Genomic DNA, 16326 nt, shown 5'->3' with positions numbered 1-16326 from the left:
GTGTGTGTGTGTGTGTGTGTGGGTGTGTGTGTGGGTGTGCGTGCGTGCGTGCGTGCGTGTGCGTGTGGGTGCGTGCGTGCGTGCGTGTGTGTTTGTGTGTGTGGGTGCGTGCGTGCGTGCGTGTGTGTGTGTGTGTGTGTGGGTGGGTGAGGCCTGCACCTGTCTTCACTAACAAACAACCACTCAACTCAACTCAGTTTGCCACAAAACCCAAAGGAGACAGACAGAAAGAAGTGCGAGTGTTCACAAAAACTATGCAAAGAGTGAAAGTTTTACAAAGCAAATGTGGTGTCTGGCCAATTTTCTGTTTGGTGCGATTATGCTTTTTTTGGTTTGGTTTTCATTTAACAAATGCAACTGTTGTACATCTGCAAGGACTTAACTCACTCAAAAATTTAAATCAGATATTCTCTTTTAAAATGTAGTTTTAAGAATGTTCTGTATACACACACACACACACACACACACACAACTAATCAAAATTGTGGTGACTAGGTGCATTTCGTAACGTGCTATAGAGCTTTTATGTTTTGGTTCAGATATTACGGGTCTGAAGGGGATACGGATTCCAAACCTTTTAAGAGGATATTGGTGAGCAATTACCATTTTTAAAACTTCTTTTTAAAATCCCTTCTTTCCTCAAACTGATCAGCCTAGTAATCCTTTACACTGTAATGAAAATTAATTGAATCATTAGCATAAGTGAAATGTATGAGGGACATACAGTTTATGGCTTCAAAGCGATCAAGTGATTTTTAGAAGACAGTCAGCAATAAAGAGAAATGGCCTTGCTGTCAATAGAAACATTTCTGAATATTATTCAGTAAGACCAAGCCAAATATGGACCAAAAACCTAATCATGAATTCAGTGTAGCTGGAAAATTAGTCAATTTCTTTTGCAGATAGATGTACATTTAGTTACACCTTTATTCCATTGGGAGATAGAAGAGTCTGGAATCATCCTGTGCAAATGTTGAAATGAAGAGCAAATATATAGTTTGTAAATATTTGCATTTATATGTGTTGGTTTGATAGACACACAGCACCATCTACTGATATAGATGATGTACTACAGCAGCCCGTAAAGGACAAAAAATACTGTAAAATCATCTTAGAAGAAAAGTGATTCATAAATTAAAGCAATAAAATTTTTATTTTTCATCCTTGTTGCAATTTAATAATATAACCCGTTTAAGATTTTGCTTGGTATAAAATGAACAAAAGAAATTTAATAGGCTTGCACTGTAAAAGGGACCAAGTCTTAGGAATCAGAATATCATAGTGAGTTTTGAGGGGGTTGCATTTTTTTGATTTGGGCCATTTAGCCACTTGAGATATAAATGTAAAAATGTAATTATAAATCTTTATCCGTAATGAGTATAAATCAATAGTATGTTTAGACATTTGTGAATGTAATGAGATCTTCAAGAGACGGAGAGAAGCGTCCGACACAGTTTATTTTGAGTGTTTGTATCGATTAAACTCCTGTGGGAACAGTTCAGTGGAAATGTCACAGCACAGCACTTGGAGAAAGCGGTTCTTTCTGACACTGATTTTATGCTGCTGAGCTTTTTAAGAGTGTGATCCCTGTGTGGATCTGTCAGCTCAAAATCAGATTTTAGGGCAAGAGGATTTTGAATCAGTTGAAGTTGATATGAAAGTGTGCTTGTGAAGTTGAATCGAGGATTTAATTTGAACGCATTCAGTGAATTTGATTCTGATTTTATCAAAGCTGCATTTATTTGATCAGAATTACAGTATAAACAGCAACTATTCTTACAATTTTAAATAGCTGTTTTCTATTTTAGTATATTTAAAATGTCATTTACTCCTGTAATCATAAAACTGAGTTTTCAGCGGTCATTACTTCAAGTCTTCAGTGGCACGTGATTTTTCATAAATCATTGTAATATGCTGATTCGGTGCACAAGAAACCTCTTCTTATTGATATCAATGTTGAAAACAGTTGTGCTGCTTAGTATTTTTGTGGAAACCATGATACATTATTTAAGGATTCTTTAATAAATGACAGTTCAAAAGATCAGAGCTCATTGAAAATATAAATCTTTTGTAACTGTAGTCTTTACTGTCAATGTTTGAGCGATTTAATGCATCCTTGCTGAATATTTTCTTTCAGAAAAATGTTTCTATAAAAATGTCATATTTTTTTTATTTTATATCTATATTGCTTTTCTGTGATGAACTGTGACCATTGTGATCTATAGATGTGGTCATGCTGTGTGCATGTCGCCACCTGGGGGAAAAACCTCACAATGCTTTAGGAGATGTTTCTTATTTGGGCTTGTAGCAGTATTGTGTTGTTTTTGCTTTGTCATACCATCTCTTTAAGTGGCTTTAAGCTAATTTGTTTTTCTTTCTCATGTCTTGTTCCTTCATATGTCATGCTCTTTGAAACTTGTGTATTCATTTAAGTAGTAAACATTGTTAGGGCTTTGTTTCTAAATTGATTATTTTATAACAGATGTGAGATGAAGAGCTTTTTTCTGTTTATCAGACAGGAAAGTGAAAATGCAACTGTTAATATTGGGAAGAAGAAGAGGTGGAAGTATATATGATGCAAAAATCATATCGATCCTATTTATTTATTTTTTAAAGCAAAATAACATTTCTTCTTTTTTTTTCCTTTGGATTTTGTGAGTTAAATATGGTTTGGAGGATGGCTTCTGGTTATCAGTTGAAAGGCAGGCACAGAGAGACAGGTGTGTGTGGCATTGCATGAGAGGCCAGGGGTCGATAGCATTACAAGACGTGTGTGTATGGCCGCACATCCGTGTAAGAGTGTGTGTGTGCCTTTTGGCTGCCAGTTTCCTGTGTTTGCATTTGAATGACAAAAGCAAAGGGGAGCTGGCATGAAAATAGAAAAATGTTTATCTGTTAGCCTGTCTCGGCCTTAGGTATACACACTTCTTACTGAACTGAGAAAGACAGAAGAGGAACAGTCTGCAGCTGAGACCAGAAATGGGTCAGAGCATCCTTTATAACATTTCTTGGCATCTTTTCATTTATGGAATATTTTGCATCGGACAAACTTGAAAGTAGGTGTGTTGACTTGGTGTTACTACACATTCTTAAATATAAAGGTCAGGAAAAGGGGTTTCACAGCAATGCCATAGAATAACAGTTTTGAGTTTCCCAAAGAACCTTTCAGTGGACAGCTATTAAAATAGCACTGTTTTTCATAGTTTAAAAGACATTTCCATAATCAAAAGCACATTTTTCCACTAGAAAGGTTAGAATGGATACTAAATGTTTTTTATGGAGCCATCAATGCCAGTAAAGAACCTCTTTTTAAGATTGCACAGGGATGGTACGATTCCAGGTTAATATAAATGGTAATATTTTAGCATAGGGACCAGTTCTCACTGTTAACTAGTTGCTTATTAGCATGTCTATTATTAAACTTTTGGCTATTTATAAGTATTATAAAGCACATATTCTGCATGACCATATTCTGCATTCATAATCCTACTAATTTAACTGCTAATTTACTAACTATTAATAAGCAGCAAATTAAAGTTTACTGAGGCAAAAGTCATTGTTAATGCTTTGTTAATATCAATAAGTCGACCTTAAAATAATGTGTGACCATGCAAATAGTCAAAAAGTAAGACTAATTGCTCAATTTCTGATGATTTTATGCAAAAAAATAAAATAAAAGAAACATTGGTTTAGCATATTTCATGGATGTGTGTGGTTTGAGTAGAATAAAATGGAAGACCATTTTGATTTATTTGTGATTTCTGAAAATGGTTGCAAAGAGGTTTTGCACACAAACGTGAGCGAATGCACAGTAAATGTAAAAATAAGATTGACCTTATCAGAAACACTTTCTTCCTCAAACCTCAGTAAAATGCCTACGAATGTCCCACATTTGGACTATCATATACAGTGGCACAGTGTAAACCTCCGTTAAAAGCCCTGTTTGTAAATCACATCACAGGAAAGAAGTTGACCTGGCGAAGGCTCCGCTGAGCTACAGCAGCTCTGTCGTGTCAGTCAGCACACGTCTTGTTTTCTGTCCCTTGTGTTACTATGTTTATTCATTTAGGCCACCTCTGTACGATATTAAAAATGTCTGCGCAGATAAATCCACACTAGATGTGCATTTTATCCATAATACAGTGGTATTCATTTTGACCGTGCATGGCAGGTCTTGTCTTGACATGTACATTTTATATAAGCTGTTGCAAGTTGGTTTTTGGAGGTTATGCACTATAGATAGATTTATCTAGAAGATTACATATTAAACCTGGATCTGCTTCTGTTCATCTTCCTCTCTCTCTCTACCATGCTCCCTGTCGCTCTTTTTCTAAAGAGGCATATTGTAGGTAAATTATGGTTTCTTAATCCTCCTTAATATTTATTTGTTGTCTAATGAGTGATGTGATGTTGGTGGAACGTCATATATTGCATGTCTGGCTGAAAATGGTGAATGTCTTTAAATGATTTCTCTTTACCCCCACCCCTTTCCTGTCATTCTGGGGGGTTCTCTAGAGTTTTTCTATTACGTATGCATAATGCACCCCAAATCTTCCACCTCTCCCTAATCCACCAAGCACACAAAGACTGTTTACACTGTGTGTGCATGTTTGAATTGTGATTGCACTGGAAACAGTTTGAATTTGATGTGGGTTTAAGGATTAAGGTTGTGTCTGCCTGTAGCCAAGGTGTGAAGTACTGTTGCCAGGATCCAGTGTGTGTGTGTGTGTGTGTGTGTGTGTGTGTGTGTGTGTAAATCTGTGTGTTTTATAAAACTTTATTTTAAACGTGTGATTGTGTGAGCATGAGGGCTGTTTTCTTTGAGGAGGAGAAGAGAGGTGGTGTCTCTTAAAAAACACTGGATGAGAAAATAATCAACAGTACAGTAATAAAATGAGACATATTATGAAATATAAGAAGAAATACTGCGTATAGCACTCATCTTTGTAAATCAACAATCTCCAAAAGCAACACCAGCAGATGAGCTTTCAGAGAGAAGCAGTGTCTCTTTGGCCTCCCTGGAGCACATTATGTTCTCATAGAAGCCCTGAAGCATGGTGTGAACGTGAAGGGAGAAATAGTCGAGAAGTCATGTGAGAGTGCCTCCATAGCACTAAGATTGGCTTATTACTCGATGCAGTAATGCCCACCTATCATGGTCCGTAGCTCAGCCTGAATGGGTCATACCGTTTTGTAGTTGTAGTACATTTAGTTTTGGTTGCTTATTGATAGGGTAAGATAAATCCTGTTCAATTAACCCAAAAAGTAGGCAACTCAGTTAAATCAAAGTCAGAACATGAATATTGCACTAAATGTTTGATTTAATTTGAAAGTTAATCGTTTTCAGTTAATTTTTTTTAACTGAAAAAGATGGTGCAATGTACAGATATGTGTGTCTACGAATGCTTTTTTGCACAAGGTCATATGAATGTGTGTGTGTGTGTGTGTGTGTGTGCTCTTGTTTTTGTGACATATCAGGACACAACTTTGTATAATGACATGGGTATGACACAGGTATTACAAGGACAGGGTGACTTATAAGGACATAACCCATGTCCCCATTTTTCAAAACGCTTCTAAATCATACAGAATTAGTTTTTTTGAGAAAGTAAAAATGCACAAAGTTTCCTGTGAGGGTTAGGGTTGGTGAAGGGCCATAGAATATACAGTTTGTACAGTATAAAAACCATTACGCCTATGGGATGTCCCCACTTTTCACAAAAAAAAGTGTGTGTGTGTGTGTGTGTGTGTGTTTGTGAGAGAGAGGGAAAATATTCTCTGTGACTCTTGGCCCTGAAACACAAACATATCAGAGGCCACCCTCTGCCCCGATAATCCTTTCAGATAGAGGTGATACACACACACTAAAGAGAGGTAATTAATAGTGCCACAGAGCAGCTCTTATGCACAGAGGATCGGTTGAAGGAGGGGTCGCTCTGTCGCCGTTTTTTTTTTTTTATCCCCCTGTCAGTCTTCCTCCCTTTTCTGTGACATACGAGCACGAGTGTGATAACAGGAGCTCAAGGTCAGGGAGGGGGGCACGGCGTACGTGTGATGGAAGGAGGGTCTTCTTTACACACCAATTTGCATGAGATATCAGTAAGAAAGAAAAAATTTAGAAAAAGCAAAACAGATGGATAAACGGGTGAAGGTACAGTAGAGATGAAGAAAGAGACATGAAAGAGAGGTTAAAGGACCAAGTGACTGTCAATGAACCACAGAAAGATTTTGAGGAAGTAAGAAGAAAGGAGCATTAGAAATACAAAAGGAGAAAGGGACGTTTTAGAAATAAATGGTGGCCAAATGAAGAAATGTTACATTTTTTGAGGAAAATATGAGTGCTACAGTTGCTATAGTAAGTGGTTGTCAGTGGTTTTTAGCACATTTAGTTGTTAGTGGGACTGGGAATGGAGAACCGGATCTTCTCTTAACTGTTTTTAAGTGTCTGCATTCTTCCACAGATGTGGATGGAACATCATAATAAAATACTTGGACAGCATGTCCTGAGTCTGCAGGAAAAAATCGTTTTAGCTTAGTTGTAATTTCAGTCAGAATTGATAATGATAGGAGAGAAGCTGCAAAATAATTCAAAAAAATCTTTTGAGTCAAATGCTGCTTCCAGTATGGTCCAGGCTGCAAACAAATGACTCGTATGAGCTGATTCCTTTTAATGAATCAGTTTTAAAGACTCTGGAATTCATCAGAGATCTGTTTGAACCAGTCTTATGATGGTGATTCACTCACTGAATCAGCAGGAGATGATTGTGAATCGCTGAACCTCAAGTCATAAATTTGGTCTTGTGTAACATGTAATTATAGTGAACTGTATACTATTATGTTTGCTTACGGCCTGATTATTGATTCAAATTTTTTATTATTGTTTGTTATTTTATTTTTTAAGTGTTGCATGCAGGTGATATATGAATGTAAGTTCAGGCCCACTTTATATTAGGTGGCCTTACAGTGCACTTATTTTGTACATGCATGTTTATTCATTGTATTTACATTTAAAAAATACCTGCATGTAATTACATTTGTAATAAATTTTTTAGAAATTCATTGTTGACCCATCCCTTACACCTTAACCAACTCTTAAACCTACCCATACCACCAGACCTGTCCCTAACCTTACCCATATCCCATTTCATTAGCAGCAAAAGTGGTTTGCGGTACATTATGAACACAAAAAGTACATTGTACTTATTTTTTGATGTAAGTAAATAGTAGCTAAGACCACCTAATATAAAGTGGGACCATAAATTCTCATCCCAAGTTGCTAGGTGGTTTCTTGGGTGGTTTCTAGATGCTTGCTTAAGGCCCGTTCACACCAAGCATGATAACTATAAAGATAATGATAAAGATATAGTTCTAAAATGGGATTTTTTCACTCATTTTAGCATCCACCAGGCAATCACTAACGGCATATCTCTCCTCAACAAGCTGAATGATTTGGAAGTTCAATACATTTGTTCAAATCAGTAACCTCTGTATTAACTTGATTAGCAAGTAGCACTAATAAACAACAGTGGATGGCAAACCTTGCATTGAGTTTGGGGGGCTAGAAAGAATGAGTGAGCGACGGAGAGAGAGAAGGGTGGGTGTCTGGGGGGTAACCGGTGGTGTCTTTGTGATGGAGATGGAGCAGTCTCCAGCGCTGAGCTGATAATGACCAACGCTTCTAATAGCATTCACCCCTCCACCCTTTAACCACTCAAGCGGAAAACGGACAGAAAGAAAGAGAGAGAGTGTGTGGAACGGAGGAAGATATGTTTAAAATATGACGTGGTGGCTTATTGAAAACGCATGTATATGAGTGTGTGTATGTCTGGACGCCCCCTTGAGGACACATTAAAAGACAATATGTGTGTAGTTTCTGGCCACGCACACACTCGCACTCAAACACGCTCGCACCAGTCGGCTTACCCTCTTTATCGTGCTGTATTTACGGAGGGCGATGGAGCGTGAAACGCCTTTGGGCTCCCCGGGACCAGATGGAGAGACACACACATACATACACACACTCCAATGGCAGCCTTATCACCAGCGCATTACTGGGATTTATTGATACCCTCGGTAATCACTCCCTTATATCACCTCAAAGAAAAGAAAAATATACAGATTATATGAATGTCTGTAAGAAAGAGTGGGAGGAGGAGACTGAGTGGATGATGGGAGAACGAAAGTGTGAATGGGGGTCATCATTCACTAGCGAGATGGGAAATGTAAGTGAGGTTTATATATAACAGAACATATAATAACAGAACAGAGTGAAAGGAATTGAGCGAAGTCGAGGAATATAACACAGGTAGTCGGCTGACATACATGCATACAAAGGGCATAGCTGAGGGACCAAGGTGCTTTTACACACTTGACATGTGTGCAGTTGTATTTTTGTGTGTGTTTAGAGTGTGTTCTGGTACTGGTTGCATCCGGATTCGTGTCACCCTAATTGCAGGATTCTTGACCTTACTGCTTTCACTTGTCACACAGTAGAAGCTTCTGCTACAAAAAAGCTTGCTACAAGATGTTTAGTAGAATGTCGAAGCTTTTTTTGGACTGTCAAAAAATGGGACAAATGCACATTAAAAATGTATGATAATAGTCCATTGTGGAAAAAGAGCAACATTCTGTTATAATTCTCCTTTTTGTGGTCCACAGAAGATAAAAACTTGGGTATGGTTATGCAATGCTGAAGTGAGAGTATAATCAAACCAAAAATGATTCAGATGCCACTATCATTTTTATATCTTTTTTACTAATGGGTTCAGGACACTATAGCTCATTCATGTAAGTGAGGATAGTAAAATAAAGTAAACTGTGACATATTATAGCAAAAATTCTTCATACAGTAGACAAAATTTGGCACCAAAATTATTTAGACACTTTGACCTGACCATGTTTTGCAGTTTTTTAAAGAAAATTTTTTTCTTTAATTGCTAATGCAAACATTTTTACACAACAGACTGAACAAAATTAAGCAGTGTTTGGTAATTGGTTATTATCTAATTATGTACTTAAGTTTAACAGCTGACAGCTATTCAACCTTATTCATTACCTTTCTAACTTTGAGTTTTTGTTATATTTTATGACCATTTTTCTACACTATAGTGAATAATCTGTTATAATGTGAGAAATGTTAAAGGTGTCTGAATAAATTTTGGTTTGACTGTAAATAACGACACAATGGACATTTTTAGGACAATTACCCCTTTGAACTATTGGTTCTCAGCTGGGGGGCCAGGGCCCACTAGGGCTCCTAAATCTTTCAAGAGGGCTTCAAGATGATTTAAATTAACAATCTTTTTAAATCCATCCCCTTTTTCCTTTAAAGAACATATACAAGGATATAAAGGTAAAACCTATTCAAAGTGTGATCGTTTTCAGCTCCTAAACATTCCGAACATTCAGCTCCTAAAATGTCTGTAATCCTGAAAATTAAAATCCTTTTATTATTATTATTATTTAAGGAAATCCAGCAAACCTGTAGATTAAAATAAGTTTTCAAAACATAAATAGGGCTAGGGGGCCTTAAAATATTGTTAACGAAGGAACTGGTTCACTATTTGTCTTTTTTTTTTTTTTTAAATATAAGATTTTATATTGCTGCATTTTTTTTCTTAAAGGAGGCAGTCAGACTTTGCGATGTTAGTAGTGTAGAAGTGTTTTTTTATCAGTCTCCTTTCTAAATCCATGCCTTTTTGTTTCTTTGTAGACCACTAAGGGACGCATCTGTAAAGCCAGTGATCCAGAGGCCTCCAGGAAACCTGCCTACTGTTATAACTGCTCTAAGAAAGGACACTTCGGCCATGTAAGTGGATCAGCCTCGTCCAAGTGTCACACAGCAGCTTGCTTTCCACAGAAACATATTTAAAATACCACATTTTCACACACACACACACACACACACACACACTAAAATCCCTCATTGATCTCTATGTTGCTGTTTGTCACTACAAACGGCTTTATTTGTCATACTGGAAACAAATTGCACAAAATGTTTTAACTCTGAAACATACACAACATGCTTAATGAAACACAGCTATATAGACTACCATTCAGAAGGTTGGGATTAAAAAATATATATATTATACATATCTTTGTATAGTTATATTCATCAAGGAATAATGAATTAACAAAAATATTAAGCAGTACATCCATATTCAGCATATTAGAATGATTTCTGAAATATTGAACTGGAGGAATCCTTACAGGAACTTATTAAAATTTAAATATAAGCATTAAAATGGAAAATAGTTAATAACTTTTCAGAATATTACTGTTTTTAATGTATTTTGGATCACATATATGCAGCCTTGGTGGGTATAAGAGAGATTGTGAAAGACAGGTGTGCCTTCGCAGATGTCCATGATTTGAGAGGTTAAAGTGTGTATTTTCTGTAGGAATGCACCGAGAAGAGAATGTATAACTGGACATATCCCACCCTGCCGTTTATTTCCCGTTACGACACAATGAATGACACCTATTACCGGGAAATTCGAGTTCAAAAGCAGGCCAGAGGTTTGCTAGACTGTTTCTGACAAGTTGAATTGATAAGAGCCGATCATACTTGAAACCTAAAGATTTAATGACGCGTGTCTCTTTCAGAACTCGAGCAAGCCGGATTGATTTCACCTGACAGAGCTGTCATTACATACACCCCCCAACCGCCCAGGAAGAAACAAAAAACCAGCCACAAACAGTCTCCATACCCATACAACACACACACCAACAACCAGCACACGCCGAAGAGACGCATCGCACACACACCCAAACACACAAACTTCAATGTCAAGCAGAACTCCGAAACGTCATGGAGCCACGGCAGACACACCCCTAAGAGCAAGTTTAAACCACAAGAGCGAAGCCAGAATAAAGCCAAAAACAAGAAAAAGAAAACTCAATCTAAAGATATTGTTTTAGATGAAGATGCAGACTTTCCTAGAGGTTACAACAAGAGCCCTCGTAAGACGAGAGATGTTTCATCACCTCGGAAAGCCAATGTGAAGCCGAATAAGCCCTTTGGAATGGAAAAGAACAGTAAAAAGGACAAAATATCGAAAAAGAAGGAGAGGAAATGGCAAAAGAGAGAACGAAAAGCTGCAAAAGATTCTTCCATGTATCCTTCCGATGAAAACCTTTTTCTGATTAAGCAAAGAAAGGTATGAAGATATATTTAAAAAAGGCAAATTGTGTGAATGGGACGTTAAAGTGATTCAGATGATTCCTTTTGGTCCATCTTCTTCCTGTCTACCTGGCTTTGTATATAGTATTACGGCATTTTAGGTAGCTTGGAAGAAAAATTTGATGCAAATCAGACAATCTCACCCAAATACAGGCTGCACTATGTAATGATTGACATTAAAAAGAGCATAATTTTGGGAAAGATTTAATGTTAATCAAATTTGTGTATTTTAAAAGCAGTTGTCCTGCTTGTACTTGACAAATGTATAGAGTTTTAAATTTTATGTAAATGCTGACTTCTGTAACATTGTGATTAAATTAAAGTCTGTTTGTATTGATATCGTGTTTGAGATCTTTTGTATTCAATTTTTTTTCAGGAATATTCAACTTTATTTTAAGGTAAAATAATGTCAAATCCAAGCTTTATATTCCATGAAAACTCATAGGATGCATTTCTAAAAAGCATGAACTTTTTGTCTTTGTGGCACCATAACAGGATTGCTCTGTTTATTTTAATGGCATGACTTTGGGGGCGGGGCTATCAGTTTGGCCAACCAATGGCAGATGTGGGAGTGGAAACCAGTTTAAAAAGTATGATGTTTGCAATTTTGTTTAAAAAAAAATAATAATAATTACAGGAATTCTGTGCTTGTCTCTTTATGTTTTCCAGACAGGAAATATACTTCATATGAGAGAGTCATTCAATCATTTGCATCACTGATTCATTCAGAAATGAAGCTCCACTACAGGCTTTTGCTCGGAGATGCTGCTTTGGCTTTTTTTAAAACTGATTTTCTGTCAAAATAGATATTAAGATAATATGAGTTTCTTTTTTTTTATTATTGAACTCGCAACCATGCCCTTGATTTCATCTCTATTAAAAAGCTGTCCGTTCAACTAAAATCTCACTTTCAGACAAAAATATGTGCTCCACCTTTCTCCTCTTTCCTGTGATTATCTTCTTGAGCTCCAGGTGTTGTGTTTAGGGCTGTTCAGCTTTAAAGTAATGACAGACAGCAAACAGCTGGTTAAGTGGTTAAACTGTTGCCATTTCCTTGGTTTCCCTATTTTTCACTTTTTAAGATCCCACGTTCCTTCTCTTTATTCCATACAATTTCTCTTTTTGCTTTCATGGGTTGTGTTTTTGCTAAGAACAATATTTGAGCTCTAAAAGAGTTCAGATTTGTTCATTTGTTCTGTGAGTGCGTGTAATGTTGTTATGCTCTGCAGAGCCATCTCTCACTCTCTCTCTCTCTCTCTCTCTCTCTCTCTCTCTCTCTCTCTCTCTGTGTGTGTGTGTGTGTGTGTGTGTGTATGTGTGGACATTTATGTAAAAGTGTGTGCCATCAGGCTTTTATTGCCTGAAACGTTTTTTTCAACAGTAAAAAAGATGATTTCTTAAGCCAAATATAAATCCAACACCAAACATGGCAGTCCAGCCCACATGCAGAAAGAAAAATCCGATTTTTTTTCCCTCTCAAGATTTGCAGACAGTATGTAAACTCAAGGGTCCCCCAGGGCTTGGCTGAGATGTGTAAGAGAGATTCAGTACGATGTGAGGGAAGGAACATGCAATCACTGAGTCACACACGATCACTCGCACTGATTTACTCTGACTAATTCCTTAGAAGTGATTAATCAGGCTTTTTACTGGTATAGTTGGCCACAACATATTCCCAGCACTTTGACTCAACATGCAGTGCTCAGAACATTCACCGTCTTCCTCTTAAGTGTAATTAATGAACCATACTCATCACCATTTCACTTTCAAGGACAGTATTTGCCTGTAAAATCTGTTTTAGGTCAGGCTCTTTCTAGTTTCCTCTTAAAACTAAATTTGCCTGCAGCTCTGAATCTCGCCTCCACCACTGTGGTCCATTTCTGTATGTGACATGTCTTTTTTATTAGTCCAGTTCTCAGTACAGCCCAGCTAGGGCTTAATAAAATCTATATATAAATAGGCACAGGCTAAAAAAACATGTAAATATATCTATGGATATAGCTTTAAACCCATGAAAGTAATAAAATAATGAAAAATGGGAAGAGTTTGTGGTTACAATAGATGTTCAGAGGTTTTTATGGTGCTTTTTATGGTCCCTGCATATGTGCTGATTGCTTGCCAGAAAATGTCTTTCAGAGCTTAGCATGGCCAAGTTTATGGAAACCATTACAGAGGAGGAGTGATTTTTTTTTTTTAAACAAATTTTGGTTTGAACTGAAAATGTAATTTTACATCCCCAAACATTTCAATAGCAGTGTTGTTTAGTAATGATGTATTATTATATAAATCCTTAAAAAATTTTTTTTTTTTTTTTTTTTTTTTTAGTAATTTGTCATTTTGTTGCCTTTTTTTTAAGATTTTTAAATTAATATATTTTATTTTCATTTTAGTCATTTTAGCATATAATTTATCATCTAATATCTTATTTTATTTCAATTTCCAAAGACAAAAAAAAATTGTTAAAGTGATACTCCACCCTAAAATGAAAATGTTGTCGTTAATCAGTTACCCCCATGTTGTTCCAATCTTCGGAGCAACATTTAAGATATTGTTGATGAAAACCTGGAGGCTTGAGACTGTCCCATAGACTGCCAAGTAAATAACAGTGTCAAGGTCCATAAAAGGCATTCTTGTGGCGCAGAGGACACAGAAGAGCACTCGCAGCATCTTGATATGGAGTGACACAGAGACCGTTGACAAAGGAATTATTGAATAAACTCTTTATTTTTGTTTTCTTTGCTTACAAAAAGTGTTCCCGCTGCTTCAAATAACCCAGATTACACATCTGATGGCAGATGGGAGTATTCTGACAACGACTTTTCACACCTTTTATGGCCCTTGACACTGTTATTTACATAGTCCCTTCAAAACATCTGACAGGTAATCAAGTCATACAATAAAGTAAACAAACACACCTTTTTGTGGTGCAAGTAAAAAAATAATAATAATATCTGCACACTGCACATTGTTTATTAGTTACCAACGTTTCGGCAAAATGATATAATAAATTCATTATACAATAAATTATTTATTTTCCCAAAATCTTGTACTTTCATGATATATTATAATGTAACATAATTAATATAATATGCTGATGATATCCTGATGGCTGGGATGAGGATAAATTCTTCTGTTTTATAGAACGTTATATGTGTTTGTTGCTCAGTTATCTCGAGTGAGAAATAAAAGTGGAATAAATTGAACTGATTCATTTTCAGCATCCTTGAAATGGAAGAAATGCTGGTAGTATGAAGCCTTTATTGCATCAGTCTTAAATCACTTTGGTCATGTCAAAATTTTATGTTGTCACTGCCTAGTAAAGAAATGCACAAAAATAAGGCCCGGGTTTTTAATGCACCCAAGTGAACTAAGACTTTTAGTGATCTGCACAGCATGAAGTTGTATTGGTTGGGATTCTTTTATTGTCCGCTTGTGTCTGCACAAGTTCTTTGACCTATGATGTACTAATGACCACAAAATATCATTTTCTCTGATGTTATTGAACCACTAGAAACAATTTACATTTAAAGGAATAGTTAACTCAAAAATGAAAATTTTCTGAAAATGTGCTTAGCCTCATGCCATCTAAGAAGTAGATTTTGTTTTTATCTGTTCTGATGAACAAACAATGTATTACATCACTTCACCAAAGGATCCTCTGCAGTGAATGGGTGCAAATGAGAGCTCACACAAAGCAACGGTTTGAAGTTAAAATTGTCTTGATGAATTTGTTTATTCGAAAATTGCAGCTTCTTGCTTTGCAAGATGTTAATTGATGGGCTGGAGTCATGTGGATTACTGTGATGTTCTTATCAGCTGTTTGAACTCTTGTTCTGATGGCACCCATTTACTGCAGAGGAACCATCGGTGAGCAAGTAATGTAATGCTAAATTTATTAGAAATTTGTTTAGATGAAGAAACAAACTCATCTACTATACATCTTGGATGGTCAAAGGGTGAGTAAATCTTCATAAAAATGTTATTTTTAGGTGAACAATTGCTTTACAAATCTTGTTTTCCAGATATTTTTCCTACTGTATCACAAATGATGTATATTCCAACATCCTTCTACTATTTTATACTGCATTTTGCATAGGGAAGTATGAATGTTTGTACAGTGGGAGAGAGACAGGAGTTACAGGGTTCCCACGGCCATGGAAAACCTGAAAATAATCTATTTCAATTTTGATTACCAGGCCTGGATATATCATGGAAAGTTTACCAGTGCTATACAGCATTTTGTTTCTATTTATGCTCCACTCTCAAGTATTTTATCATTTAGATATTAGTGCTTGTGTAGAGTAAACTTGCCCTCAAGCTAGCGTGATAACATCAGTCTCGTCTGTCTGTTCATGGTCTTATTGAAGATATTTGCACATACATTTTTACTCTACAGTTCATTTTAATCTAAAAAGTTTTATGAACTGTGGTGTCCCACTGCTAATGTCATAACACAGGCTGTGATCTTTTTTGACAATGCTGTATTTGTATTTTGCAATTGCATCCTCTCACCAGTGTCTTTGCACCTTTAGTACTTTAGCAAAAAGATTTTGGGTTGTTTGATTTAGTGCACTTGGGAGACATCCATCGCTATTATATTATTTACTGTCCATAATAATCCACAGTGGGCACGCAGAATGCAGGGCTCAGAGCTGTTATTAAGTATGCTTAATACTGACATTCCTCTCCAAATCCCCATACTTCTGAATGAGTCCCTATCGAGTTTCTAGCTATCTGTTTCTGTCTTGAAAACTGTTTACGAAGACTGTCAGGGCCTTGTCTGCATTTAACGTGACTCAGAAATTTCCTCCAAGCAGTCACGGAATAGATTTTTGTCTATTTACCATCCAGACGGATAAGCAAAAATGACTAGTGACCATGTACCACACTATCCGCACACATACTCATGAACAGATACATGTCATCTAAATCACTGCTCTGCAACAGGTGTGTAGTCGACAGTGTGTGGATTGGGAATGTGTCCATTTTATTCGTGTAAATCAGAGAAAAATCCCGCTATACCCCTTCTTCCTCCTCGACCAGTGCTTCATACTTTAGTTTCCAAGCAAAAATTCATTTTCAGAGAGTTGCTCACATTGCAAGACACAACAAATAATGTCAGTGGTGGTCACTCGGTCTAAGTA

General features: G+C 36.5%; 1 protein-coding gene across 1 annotated transcript in view; it reads left to right on the top strand.

Moving 5' to 3' along the window:
* The window catches only part of zcchc7 (zinc finger, CCHC domain containing 7), a 50640-nt gene extending 39121 nt beyond the window's left edge, over nucleotides 1-11519 (top strand). Inside the window, exons 6-8 of the mRNA XM_059553937.1 lie at nucleotides 9713-9808; nucleotides 10401-10518; nucleotides 10606-11519. Coding sequence (XP_059409920.1) covers nucleotides 9713-9808; nucleotides 10401-10518; nucleotides 10606-11165 — 774 coding nt within the window. The 3' untranslated portion in view covers nucleotides 11166-11519. The remainder of the gene's footprint in view (nucleotides 1-9712; nucleotides 9809-10400; nucleotides 10519-10605) is intronic.
* Nucleotides 11520-16326: the final 4807 nt, after the last annotated feature.

Source organism: Carassius carassius, chromosome 7, assembly GCF_963082965.1.
Source record: "Carassius carassius chromosome 7, fCarCar2.1, whole genome shotgun sequence".
Taxonomy (NCBI): Eukaryota; Metazoa; Chordata; class Actinopteri; order Cypriniformes; family Cyprinidae; genus Carassius; species Carassius carassius.
Note: the sequence above shows the minus strand (reverse complement) of the source record. Positions and strands in the feature narration are given on the sequence as shown.